General features: G+C 60.9%; 2 protein-coding genes across 4 annotated transcripts in view; one reads left to right on the forward strand and one right to left on the reverse strand.

Moving 5' to 3' along the window:
- The window catches only part of ATG4B (autophagy related 4B cysteine peptidase), a 23,439-nt gene extending 17,574 nt beyond the window's left edge, over positions 1–5,865 (forward strand). For 2 of the 3 annotated variants that reach the window (XM_027767003.1, XM_027767004.1), the window contains exons 9-14: positions 7–111; positions 884–962; positions 1,141–1,286; positions 3,292–3,348; positions 3,948–4,041; positions 4,603–5,865. In XM_027767003.1, the coding sequence (XP_027622804.1) occupies positions 7–111; positions 884–962; positions 1,141–1,286; positions 3,292–3,348; positions 3,948–4,041; positions 4,603–4,676 (555 nt within the window). In that variant the 3' untranslated portion in view covers positions 4,677–5,865. The remainder of the gene's footprint in view (positions 1–6; positions 112–883; positions 963–1,140; positions 1,287–3,291; positions 3,349–3,947; positions 4,042–4,602) is intronic. The other variant, XR_003547305.1, reaches the window with a different exon arrangement.
- Positions 5,866–6,674: 809 nt separating this feature from the next.
- The window catches only part of DTYMK (deoxythymidylate kinase), a gene marked incomplete at its 5' end in the record, with an annotated part of 10,953 nt that continues 6,592 nt past the window's right edge, over positions 6,675–11,035 (reverse strand). Inside the window, 2 exon segments of the mRNA XM_014582812.1 lie at positions 6,675–7,010; positions 7,998–8,195. Of these exon segments, the coding sequence (XP_014438298.1) occupies positions 6,900–7,010; positions 7,998–8,195 (309 nt within the window).

The following is an 11,035-nucleotide window of genomic DNA, read 5'->3' on the forward strand; positions in this document are numbered from 1 at the left end:
GCGGAGGCGGAGGTAGCCAGCAGGCCTTCGCCATGGCGGCCCCTGGTGCTTCTCATTCCCCTGCGCCTGGGGCTTACAGACATCAATGAGGCCTACGTGGAGACGCTGAAGGTGGGTCTCACTCCCTGGGCTCGCGTGACATCTGGAGTCATTGTCACGCCACCGCATCACCCAGCCAGCTTGTGGTGGGTGGGGCAGGGAGTTCCAGCCTGTCTGTGCCAGTCACCCAGCTCACGGGGTATACAGACAAGAGCCTTGACCACCGAGTGAGCCTGGTACTCGTGGGCAGTGCCCCCCACCCCCTGCAGACACTGAGCATTAAGGTGCCTAACACGGGAGAGGTCCAAGGCCCGGTGTCCACCCCAGATCCATCTCCTGCCTCTCTGCACCTGAAGGTGCCTGGTAGGGAGGGGGACTTTGGCAGGGGTTCGGGTGACAGATGGGCCACTGAGACCCCTAGTGACCTCCATCCACACACCTTGTGACCCCCTTCCTCCCGCTAACTCGGATTTCAGATGGGAGAGTCCATGGAGACACCGCTGTGGCTCCAAGTGCTGCTTTTGCCCAGTTTTCAATTGTCTTGACCTCACCCCTCCCTGCCCCTACCCCTGGGCAGTTGCAGCCACCTCCGCCAGCCTGCTGCCCCTCTCCCAGGCCTCCTCCCCGCATCCCTGCACAGTCCGTCCTCAGGCCCCTCGCTCCCACCCACATGCAGCCCTCCCAGACAGCACCCCATGGTTCGGTTCTGTCTGGTGCACACGTCCTGCCCCCGGGGCTCTTCGGGACCACGTCTTCTCGCTTCCTTCCTGTGTCCCCTCGTGGCCCCAGGGCGGGGCTGCCGTACGGGAACAGGAGGCCTAGGGGCTCTCATCCTGCCCCACAGCACTGCTTCATGATGCCGCAGTCCCTGGGGGTGATCGGAGGGAAGCCCAACAGTGCGCACTACTTCATCGGCTACGTGGGTGAGTCGGCCGCACGTCCCGGGTGGCTGGCGTCCTGCGAGGTATGCTGCCCTCTACCCCCGTGCATGGGGCACCCGCTTGACTCAGAGCCACGGCAGGGAAGTGGCCTGCTCCCCTGCACCTGGCCAAGTGGCCTCCCGGGCGCCCGCCCTGACAGCCTGCCCCCGTGTCCTGCCAGGCGACGAGCTCATCTACCTGGACCCCCACACGACACAGCCCGCAGTGGAGCTCACGGACAGCTGCCTTGTCCCCGACGAGAGCTTCCACTGCCAGCACCCGCCAAGCCGCATGAGCATCAGGGAGCTTGACCCCTCCATCGCCGTGGTAGGCCCGGGGAGCTCGCCGGAGGCCGCGTGCAGCCTGTCTTAGCTTGGGAAGGGAAAGCGTCCCTCCCATCCTGCAGTCTCCTGGGCATCCCTGGGTAGGCGCTGTGGTCACGGTGGGGAGCGGAGGACATGCAGTTGTGTCCCGCAGCAGCTTCGTCGTTCCGGGCCTGGTGCCTCCTGCGTGACCTTCACAGCCTCCACGTGGGCCAATGAGTGTGGATGTGCAGGAGCACCCACTGTGTGAACATGTGTGCATAAGGTGGTGTGTGCGAGCAGAGGCCCCTTTAACTAGCAGGCACTGGCAGTTGTGACTTGCCGGGTGGGGCGGTGACTCCCTACGAATGGAGCCTGCCCTCCATTTGATTGCACAGCTGGGACTTCAGTGTGTGATTGGGACCTGCCTGGTCTCAGAGAGTATTTGATGCCAAGGAGGCCCCGGGGGAGCACTCACCCGACTTGCAGACACACCCTTGTCATGTTCCACTGTCTACAAGGAAGGAACGGGGTGGGCCTGGTCCCAAGGGACAGCCTCCCAGACGTGGCCAACACTTGGCCGTGCACAGCCTGCTCACGCCCCCGGTGTCAGGTGGGTGGCATTGGTGGAGGCTGCAGCTCTGAGGCAGGCATCCTCCCAGGGGGACGGCCCCTGTGTCCCTGCAGCTCCAGTGCATGCTGCGTGCCACAGTCGGCTGACCCAACACACAGGCCGTGTTGGGAAGGGGAGGCGGTGCTTGGGGGCCACGGTTGGCAGAGGCCTTAGGCACGAGTGGAAGGGGACATGGTGTGGAGTCCCGCCCTGGCCTGCTGCGGGGACTGGGTGCAGGCTGGCCCCTTAGGGTGGAGTAGGCCGTGCTTCTCCTCCTGTTTGACATCCGTTTTCTTTATTGCGGGCACGTGCACTTGCCAGAGAGAGCCCCAGAGGGGACTGGCCACCACACAGTCTCCTTACCCATTTCTCACCATCGGGCTCTGGGTCACGCATGCCCAGTGTGGTGTTTCGGGTGCCGGCACGTGGGATCTAGCCCCCTGCGCACTGGGCTTGACCACTGCACTGCCTGGCACCATCTGTACACTTGGCAGTGTCGAGAATTCCTTGGGCCCAGTGGTCACAGATAGCAGTTGAAGATTCCAGTTTCCTGGACGAGCAGATAGCATACTGTCACGTCACTGGACTCCCACATAGTTGAACACTGCTGGAGTCCTGGACGCTGCGGCTTAAAACTCACACTGGGTGTGCATGCGTGCCCAAGGTCCCGAGAGGATGATGGAGGAGGAGGGACGGCAGCATGGCTATCCCCTCTGGGGGGTGTTTTCTCGCTTTGTGTCTGTCTCTCCAGCAAGCCACATACCAAAAACCTCTCTTTAAAAAAGAATCATCTCCCAAGCCAGCAGGTGGTATAGCAGCTAAGCCACTGGATCCCACATAGCAGACTGTGCGGTTCAAGCCTGGACCTGGTAGTCTGAAAATCACGCTGGGTGTGTGCCAGAAATATTCCAAAAGGAGAGCAGGGAAGGGACTTTGGAGTGGCCGTCCCCCATGGGAGGTGATCTTTCACCACCACCACCCCCAACAAGCACATGCACCCTGTAGCGAAAATTTTTTTTAAAAAGATCCTAGTTTTCCTAGCAGTCCTTGGTCGTGCCCGGTGGCTTTGCCCATCCTCTCAGTGTGTGGCCAGTCTGTCTTTGAGGGGCTCCTGCTGGTCTGTGCCACTGGGTTGCCAGGGCTCCTACTGAGTTGAGACCGAGGTCTGGCCCTGCTGCATGGTCTTGGGAGGGGAGTACTGGCCCCCTTCTGCCCTCACGGACAGCCATAGCCTGTTGTGTTTCCAGATTTGGCGAGGCTCCCAGCATGTGGAGTCGTGCCTTGGGGCCGAGTGTGGGGCACCCTGCAAATGCAGGCTGGGGCCCTGGCCGGGCTGGCACTGGGAGCTAAGAGTGTGGCACCTCAGCTTGCTGGGAACAAGGCACCATGCTGTTGACCGATGGTCATTACATTTCAGGGCTTCTTCTGTAAAACTGAGGACGACTTTAACGACTGGTGCCAGCAAGTCCAGAAGGTTTGTAGCCGCCCCGACCCCGCCGCGTGTAGCCCAGGGAGACAGCCTGAGGCATGCCGCCCCACAGCTTGCTCAGTGTCTGCTCTCGGGCTGGAGTGGGCCTGCGGCATCAGGGCTCTGCTCTGTGTCCTGCGTGGCGTGACATACTACGGCACATTGATTCCCCTGCCATGGCGTGACGAGATACAGCACACTGATGTCCCCCACCATGGCATGATAGGCTACGGCACACTGATTTCCCCGCCATGGCGTGACGAGATACGGCACATTGACGTCCCCGCCATGGCGTGACGAGATACGGCACACTGATGTCACAGGGGCCTCTGGCTCCTCAGCCAGCCGTCCTGCTGGCGGGATGAGGGAGGGTTTGCCCCAAAAGCTGTTGCCCTGTACCCCACTGGTGCAGAGCCAGGCGTAGGCCGTGGATGGCTGGCCACGAGTGCCCACTGCTGTTGGGCTCGCACGGCAGCTGGGGTGAAACCACCTTGCTTCCCTGTCTGCTGCATGGGCCCCAGCATGTTTATCCAGGACATGACCGTGGCCCCTTAGCGGGGTGAGCTGGTGGGCAGGGCCACCCCTCACCCAGCTCTCACTGACAGCTGTCGCTGCTCGGCGGTGCCCTGCCCATGTTCGAGCTGGTGGAGCAGCAGCCCTCCCACCTGGCAGGCCCTGATGTGCTGGCCCTGTCCCTCGGTGAGTCTAGGCCGACCTGTCTTGTTGCCGGGGGTGGGTCTGCCTGCCCTGCCCTGCCCCGGCCCATCAGGGTTAGTGTGGTCTGCCTCAGGCTAGCAGGGGCAACACTGTCTGCCCACCCTCTACCCTGGGTGGACTGCGAGGGTCTCCAGGCCCTGTGGGTAACACGCTGGGCCCTGAACTGGGTTGCAGCTGCATGGTGTGGGTGTTCCTGGGGAAAACACTAGAGTGGAACCAGCGCCAGGCCCCAGGAAGACTGCACAGCCTGGGCGAGGGTGTAGCCCGACCCCCACCCCCAGCCTCAGCCCTTCCCATGTGGCCGGGCTCTGGGTAAAGTTCCTCTTCTCGTTGGCACCCTGGTCCCTTTCCTTTCTGTGCCCTCCACGGCCTCATCCTGGTGTGGCCATCAAAGGATGCCCCCCTGGACTACTCAGACACAGCCTTAGGGAGGCCCAGAGCATGCTGGGACTCCCCGGTCGGCCCTGGCCCTTCCTCTTGCATAATCTTCGCCCATCACCCCAGAGTAGCCACAAGAGTTGTCAGCATGGCGTTGTCTTCTAGATTCCTCTGACACAGAGCGACTGGAAAGGTTCTTCGATTCCGAAGATGAAGACTTTGAAATCTTGTCCCTTTGAAATCCTGGGGCTGGGGGTTGGCCTCCACTGGTCCTTGCAGTGTCAGAACCAGCCCCACCCCGGGCACTGCGCTGCCACACCCCTCGCCCCGCCCGCTGCCTGCCAAGGGCCACCCACTCTGAGGACGGCGCACCCTGGAGGCCTGACTGCTCAGCCTGGTTCATGCTGGCTTGTCTGGCATGAGGAACAGCCTGCAGGGAGCAGCCCTGGGCCTCTGGGAGTTCACGACACTGCCAGCCCTGAGCGTGTCCACGTCCGTCCTGCCTCCTCCAGGCCTGTCCTGTGGTTGGTTTGGCATTAAAGCCCTGCTCGAACTCATTGCACAGACACGAGTCTCAGGGCACTTCCCCAGCTGGCCTCGGCTGACCTGCAGGTTGGTGTATGAGGAGCAATGGCCAGTGGCCTCAACCACAGCCGGCAAGCCCTCGGGTGTGTGCCTGCCTGTAGGCTCTGCCCAGTGTGCTGTTGAGGGTCCCCTCAGGGCAGGTCAGGCAGGGATTACTGCAGTGTCACTCCTGGCTCTGGGGAAGGGGCAGGCAGGTAGCTGTGGGGACCCGGATAGTGTGCATGGCCCACAGCTGGTGCGTGGGGCACCTGCACGGCTCCCAGTCGCTTTAGGGCTGGGGCACTCCAGAGCTGTGCCCCTCCCCATCCTGTTCTTTGTGGGACTGCCCTTGCAGGTCACTGAGGTGGGTGGTGAGACCTGAAGGGTGGGTGGGCAGCGTGCACTGGTGGGCAGTCTCCAGGGTTCCTCTGCACCTGTGCCAGTACCTGCTGCCTCCCACCCTGTCCCCAGGTCCCCGATGTCACCCCAGCTATTATCTGTCCAGTGGTTCTGGCCCCACCAGGAGACAGGAGGGGCAGGAGTACCTGGCGCCCTGGGAGCCCTGCGCAGCAGAGGCCGGGCTGAAGCTTGCTCAGGTGTCCGCTGTGGCCAAGGAAAGCAGGGAACCCTGCCCAAGTGCTGATAACTTATTTCCTCTCCTGCCTTTCTCCCCTCTGCTCCCCTCACAGGGCTGAGATGGGGGTAGAGGGAAGACTGGGCATGGTCCCCTTCCATAGGGCTGGGTGGACCCCTGCCCAGGGGAGCTGGCTATTTTGGAAAAGGCTTGCTGGAGACTGGTACCCATCCTGAATAGCATAGTCTGCAATTCTTATTGGCAAATAATAACCATTTCGGTAGAAAACAGTTGGTGTGTCTGCTTTCCCAAGCTGTCTTTAGATGTGACTCCCCGAGGGCCGCCTGCCTCCCCCATCCAGGGTCAGGCTCATGGTGCGCAAATGGGATCTAAAGAGGTGTATATAAGCACTGGGCAGCCATTTCTTGAGGAGGGAGGCAGTGCCCCTGGGGGGAGTCTGTTGCCTTGCTGGAGACCTTGGTAGGTGGAGGGAGGGAAAGGCTCCTCCCTTGGGCAGATACGGGGACGGCCCAAGTTGGAGAGCTCTGCATGGCCAGGCCTGGTGCAGCCTGCCTGCTGGCTCTTACTTGCCCTGTGGCTGGCTGGGGTCTGTCCTGGAGGGTGTTCATCCAGGTGACCACACAGGCTGCTCCCTTCCAGAGGCCCGGGGGGCTCCTCTCTGTCTCCCATATGGAAGACACCTCCACTCCCTGGCCCTTCCCCATCCTCTGTGCCTGTTGCCACCTAGCCCCACTGGCCCTGCTCTGTCCATGACTACTATGGGCCTGCCCTGGGAACCCAGGGGCTCTCCCATTTTGAGGGCCTTTACTTATCCCCCTGCAGCCTGGTCAGGGCTTGTGCACAGGTCACCCCCAGTCTGCTGGGAGACCAGTGTCCAGTCTGCTGGGAGGCCCAGTGCCCCGTGCTGCTCCCGGAAGCGCACTGTCCTCAGGGCAAGCGGAGACAGGAAGTTCCAGGGTCAGAATTGGGGGCAGTGACTCGCACAGCTGGGCAGGCCCCAGGTCAGGACGACAGCGAGAAGACACCACAGGCCCTGTCTGTCCACCAGGGGTGAGGCTGGGGTCTGAAACGTGGAGCCTCCTAGGAACTCGACTTTATTGGTGCCCAGGAGACCCTCACTGCACATGAGCGCCGTTTCCGAGGCTGTGGTGACCCCCAGCAACAGTGAGGCCAGCACCTTCCACAAGGAGGCAGCTGGGGTGGCTTGCACCTGTGCACCCCTCAGGAAGAACAGTCACACTGTAGTCTCTTCACGGGAACAGCCCTGAAGCCACATCTGCAGGCCATTGGACCGCAGGTCCCCTCACGTCCACAGCTCGCTGAGTGGCCTCTGGGCAGCGGTGTGGATGGCTTCCTCCGAGAGCACGCGGATCTCCTGGTGAACATCTTCGATGCTCCGGGAAGCGTCCACCACCTGCTCCATGGGGGTGGGAAAGAGGGGCCGTGACACCTCTGTCCTTGGCAGAGGGCCAGGTGGCTCCAGACCCTTCACCCTCCCCTTCCTCCAAACCCGAGGGTGCACTGGGTCCGAACTACCCGGCGCAGCAACCGCCCACTCCTGCCCACGGCCCTGACCCGAGGGACACAGGCAAGAGCACTCGTGCCCAGACAACGCCAGGACACTGAGCGGCGGCATGGAGGTGTCAGCAGGACGGACTTCTCTCCACCGAGGGCGGGCAGGCAGTGACCCACTTCTGTCCTCTGGGTGGGATTCTCAGCTCCAGCAGGGCTGCCCCAGACTGCTAGGGCCTCTGGCCGCCTACCCCACCACAGTGAACCCCCGGGTGTGGAAGGCCCTGGAGAAGCACAGCCACTGTGGGTGACGCAGGACAGCTGTGGGCCGGCCACTGCAAAGAGCAGGGGCCTGCGGGGAGGGTCATCTCCCACCTGGGTTCTGGAGAAGCCACCTAGCTTCAGGGTGAACTTTGAAATTACTGAGAAGCAAGCTAAGTGTGAAAGGCAGCTGAGCAGAAGCCGGCGCTGCCCCAGCCAAGCTGCTGTGTGGCGGCCTGCTGTGGCTCCGCCTGGTGAAGGGACGCAGCAGGGCTGTGGCAGAGGGTGTGGGCCCAGCGTCCAGGATGGAAGGGGGGCTCCTGGGCCTGGGGGGTGGGAGGGCAAGGCTCCTGGCCAGTAGAGAAGGTGGGAGGGAGCCCAGGAGGAGCTGGCACCCCATCGGGGAGCAGGGTCAGAGCCCTGGGCCTGCAGCCCAAAGCTGCAGCCTGGGCAGCACAGCCGACCCGGCTGGCCAGCGGGTCTGAAGGCACTGCACCCAGGGGAGGTGGCCCAGCCTCTATACAACCCCAGGGCCAGACCAGCCTGGACGAGGACCAAGGGGTTGCCCACGCTGGGCCAGCTCCAGCGCCACCTGCAGTGAGCCTATCTGGGCATCCGGGACACTCACCTTCCAGGTCACACTTGTGTCTTCCATGAGCTGGTGGAACCGCTGCAGCACCCGCTCCTGGAACGGCCCACTCTCATAGCGCTCGCGGCCAAACTGCCCCCGAGCAGCTGCGTCCGCCAGCTGCAGCTGCAGGAACAGCACGAGGTCGGGCTTGGGAAGGCCCACATCTGGCTGTTTACACCACTCCAGGGAAAAGTTCTGCCAACAAAGACTCGGCAATCAGAGATGGAGGTGGTGCAGCAGGACGCCGCACTGTGGGGCCGACCACAGGGGCAGGCCCCAAGTTCACCCCCCGGGCCTCCCACAGCACAACGGGCACGCTTGTGCCCACAACCTGCGGCTGGCTGAGGCTGGACTGAAGAACCAGGACTGCTCTGTCTCTTGCCCATGGAAAAATAAAGCTTAAAAAATTTTAAAGTAACATCTACATTAAGAAGGAAAAAATAATAGGGCTAGCCAGTGATGTGAAGGCAGCTGGCTCCCATACGGACAAACATGGTGGCTTGAGAAACATCGGGCCCCGGGAGAGAAGGGACTGCGGTGTGGCCACCCCTCCTAGGGGTGCACTCTCTCTCCCTGGTGAGCACGTGTGCTCTTAGGGCCAATTTTTAAAAAACCATGAAGAGGGGGAGGAGCTGACATGTGAAGAGGCAGGCACCAAGAGAGAGATCTCATCAATGGGTGACTTATCTCTGACTCCCGTGTCCCTTCCCCCTGTACCCTTCTCCTGCCACCCTTTTGCAAATGCACTCACAAGTTGACAGAGGCACACACTGAACAGCCTGGGAGCTCTCCACCCACGGCCCGGGTGTGGGTGCCACCCGAGGCAGCTCTGGGCTTCTGTCCAGAAGAGGACACATGTGCACAGGGCCCCAGAGCTTCCAGCCCAGGGAGCCTGGGGCAAGGGTGAGGGCTACATGGGTCCAGAGCTGGGGCCAGGCCCTCGCCATGACCTCCCTAACTCCACCAGTGCACAGCCCCATTCGGGAGAGGGGAAGCAGCACTCAGCGAATACCACGCACCAGGCGGCGCTGCCTGTGGGCCTTGCGTCTTGCCCGCATCGGCCTAGAGGGTGCAGCCCGTCCACCCTCTGGAACGGCTATCTGTGGAGCCGGGCCACAGGGAGGGCCAGAGGTGCTGTGACTCACGGCCACATGGACAAAGCCGGAGAGCCAAGGCACAGCTCTGGCCTCCCGAGGGCCATGGGCTCCAACAGGCTGTGACGAGTTAGGAGGCTGGGGAGCAGGTCCATCCCACTGCAAACTCGGCACCTCCAGAGAGGACGCCAGCTGACGGGAGCCAGCCAGCAGGTGGCTGTGTTGCTCCAGCAGGCCCCGAGAGGGCAAGCATCGGGATGTGGCTCTGGGGGCACCTTCCACCTCTGCTGAAGGGGACCAACGGCAAGGGGCAAGGTCGGAGGGCAGGGCACATACGCTCCTTGGACAGGGAGAGGGAGGGACCCCTACCCCAGGGAATGGCCTCCTGCCACTCCTTCTCTCAGTTTTGGGCACACACACACACCTGGCATCTCTGAGGCCATCAGGTCTGAGACTCAACCTATGGAGTTGCCCATGTGGGACCCAGTGCCTTCACATCACCTGCTGGCCCCAACATGTACTTAGTAAGAAAGCCACACACTTTGTTTTTTTTTAAAAGAGATTTTTTGCTATGGGTGTGCATGCTCGCCAGAGACAGAAAGCAGATCGTGTCATCGTCACATGGCTGGACTCACACATAGTCCACCGCAGTTCAAGTCCAGGACCCAGTCACGTAAAATGAACATCAGTATGTGTGTGTGCATACCCAAAATCTCAGGAGGAGAATGGAGAAGGGACTGTGGGGTGGCCATCCCCCCGCGGGTGATTTCTCACTTTCCCTCTCCGTGTAAGGTTTCTCCAGTGAAATCTCGCATCCTACAGCAGAAATCTCTCTTAAAAAAAAAAAAAGAATAAAAAGAAAAGTGAGAAATCCCCCCCCCCAGCCCCAAAGGGACGACCAAGCCACAGTCCTTTCTCCTCCATTCTCAGGATTTGGGAAATGCACATGCTCCTATCATGAGTTTCAAGCCACCAGGTCCAGGACTCAAACCACGGTCAACCACGCAGGAGTCCAGCACCTTAACCACTACACCACCTGCTGGACCCATCCCCATGATCCTTAAAGGAACCCTGCAAAGTGAAATTAAAGAGGGACCAGCAGATGGTGTAGTGATTACGTCACTAGACTCCCACATGGCTGATCGCGGTTCAAATCCTGGACCTGGTGGCTTCAAACTCACGCCAGGCATGTGTGTCTATGCCCAAGATCTCAGGAGGAGGATGGAAGGGATTGCGGTGTGGCCATCTCCTCGCTGGGCGATATATCATGTTCCTTCTCACTGTTTCTCTCTAGCAAGTGCACACGCCTACGGGAAAAATCTCTTAGTAAAAAAAAGTAGTTCATTCTTGAGGCCAGCCACAGGCACAGTGGTTAAGGGAGCCAGATTCCACGTCTGACCGGGCTGAACCCTGACCTGGAGCTTGTGAGTGTGTCAAACCCCCAAAAGGTGGAGAAGGGGAGGGGCTGCAGCACGATCCCGCCCTTGGGGTTCTCTCTCCCTCTCCCTCCTGGGCGAGCGTACATGCCCACTGGTAACTTAAAGGATGGCAAAGGTGTCTGACGCCCTTGTGGCTGACTGCAGGGTCAATCTTGGACCTGGCAGCTTGAGAAAACACACTGGGTGTGCTCAGAATTCTGAGAGGACAGGACTGTGGTATGGCTATGTCCCCAGGGACTCCTCATTCATCCTTCCCCCCACTGCCTGTACCCTACAGCAAATTCAAAGTAAGTAATAAAAAGCAGCAGCTCTTTTTTGGGTGTGTACTGAAACACCGACAGAAGAACTAATGACATTTCCTGGTGTGGCCCTGAGACAGAAGGTCCCGAGGTCCCTGACGGTGCTCAGTGGCTCATCACTTTCTCTGCCGGGTCACACCTGTGCCTTAAAACAAAAGTGGACAAAAGCGGTCAGAGCCCCCCACCCATGCAGCAAGTCTCTC

Source organism: Tupaia chinensis, unplaced genomic scaffold, assembly GCF_000334495.1.
Source record: "Tupaia chinensis unplaced genomic scaffold, TupChi_1.0 Scaffold143823_1, whole genome shotgun sequence".
Lineage (NCBI taxonomy): Eukaryota > Metazoa > Chordata > Mammalia > Scandentia > Tupaiidae > Tupaia > Tupaia belangeri.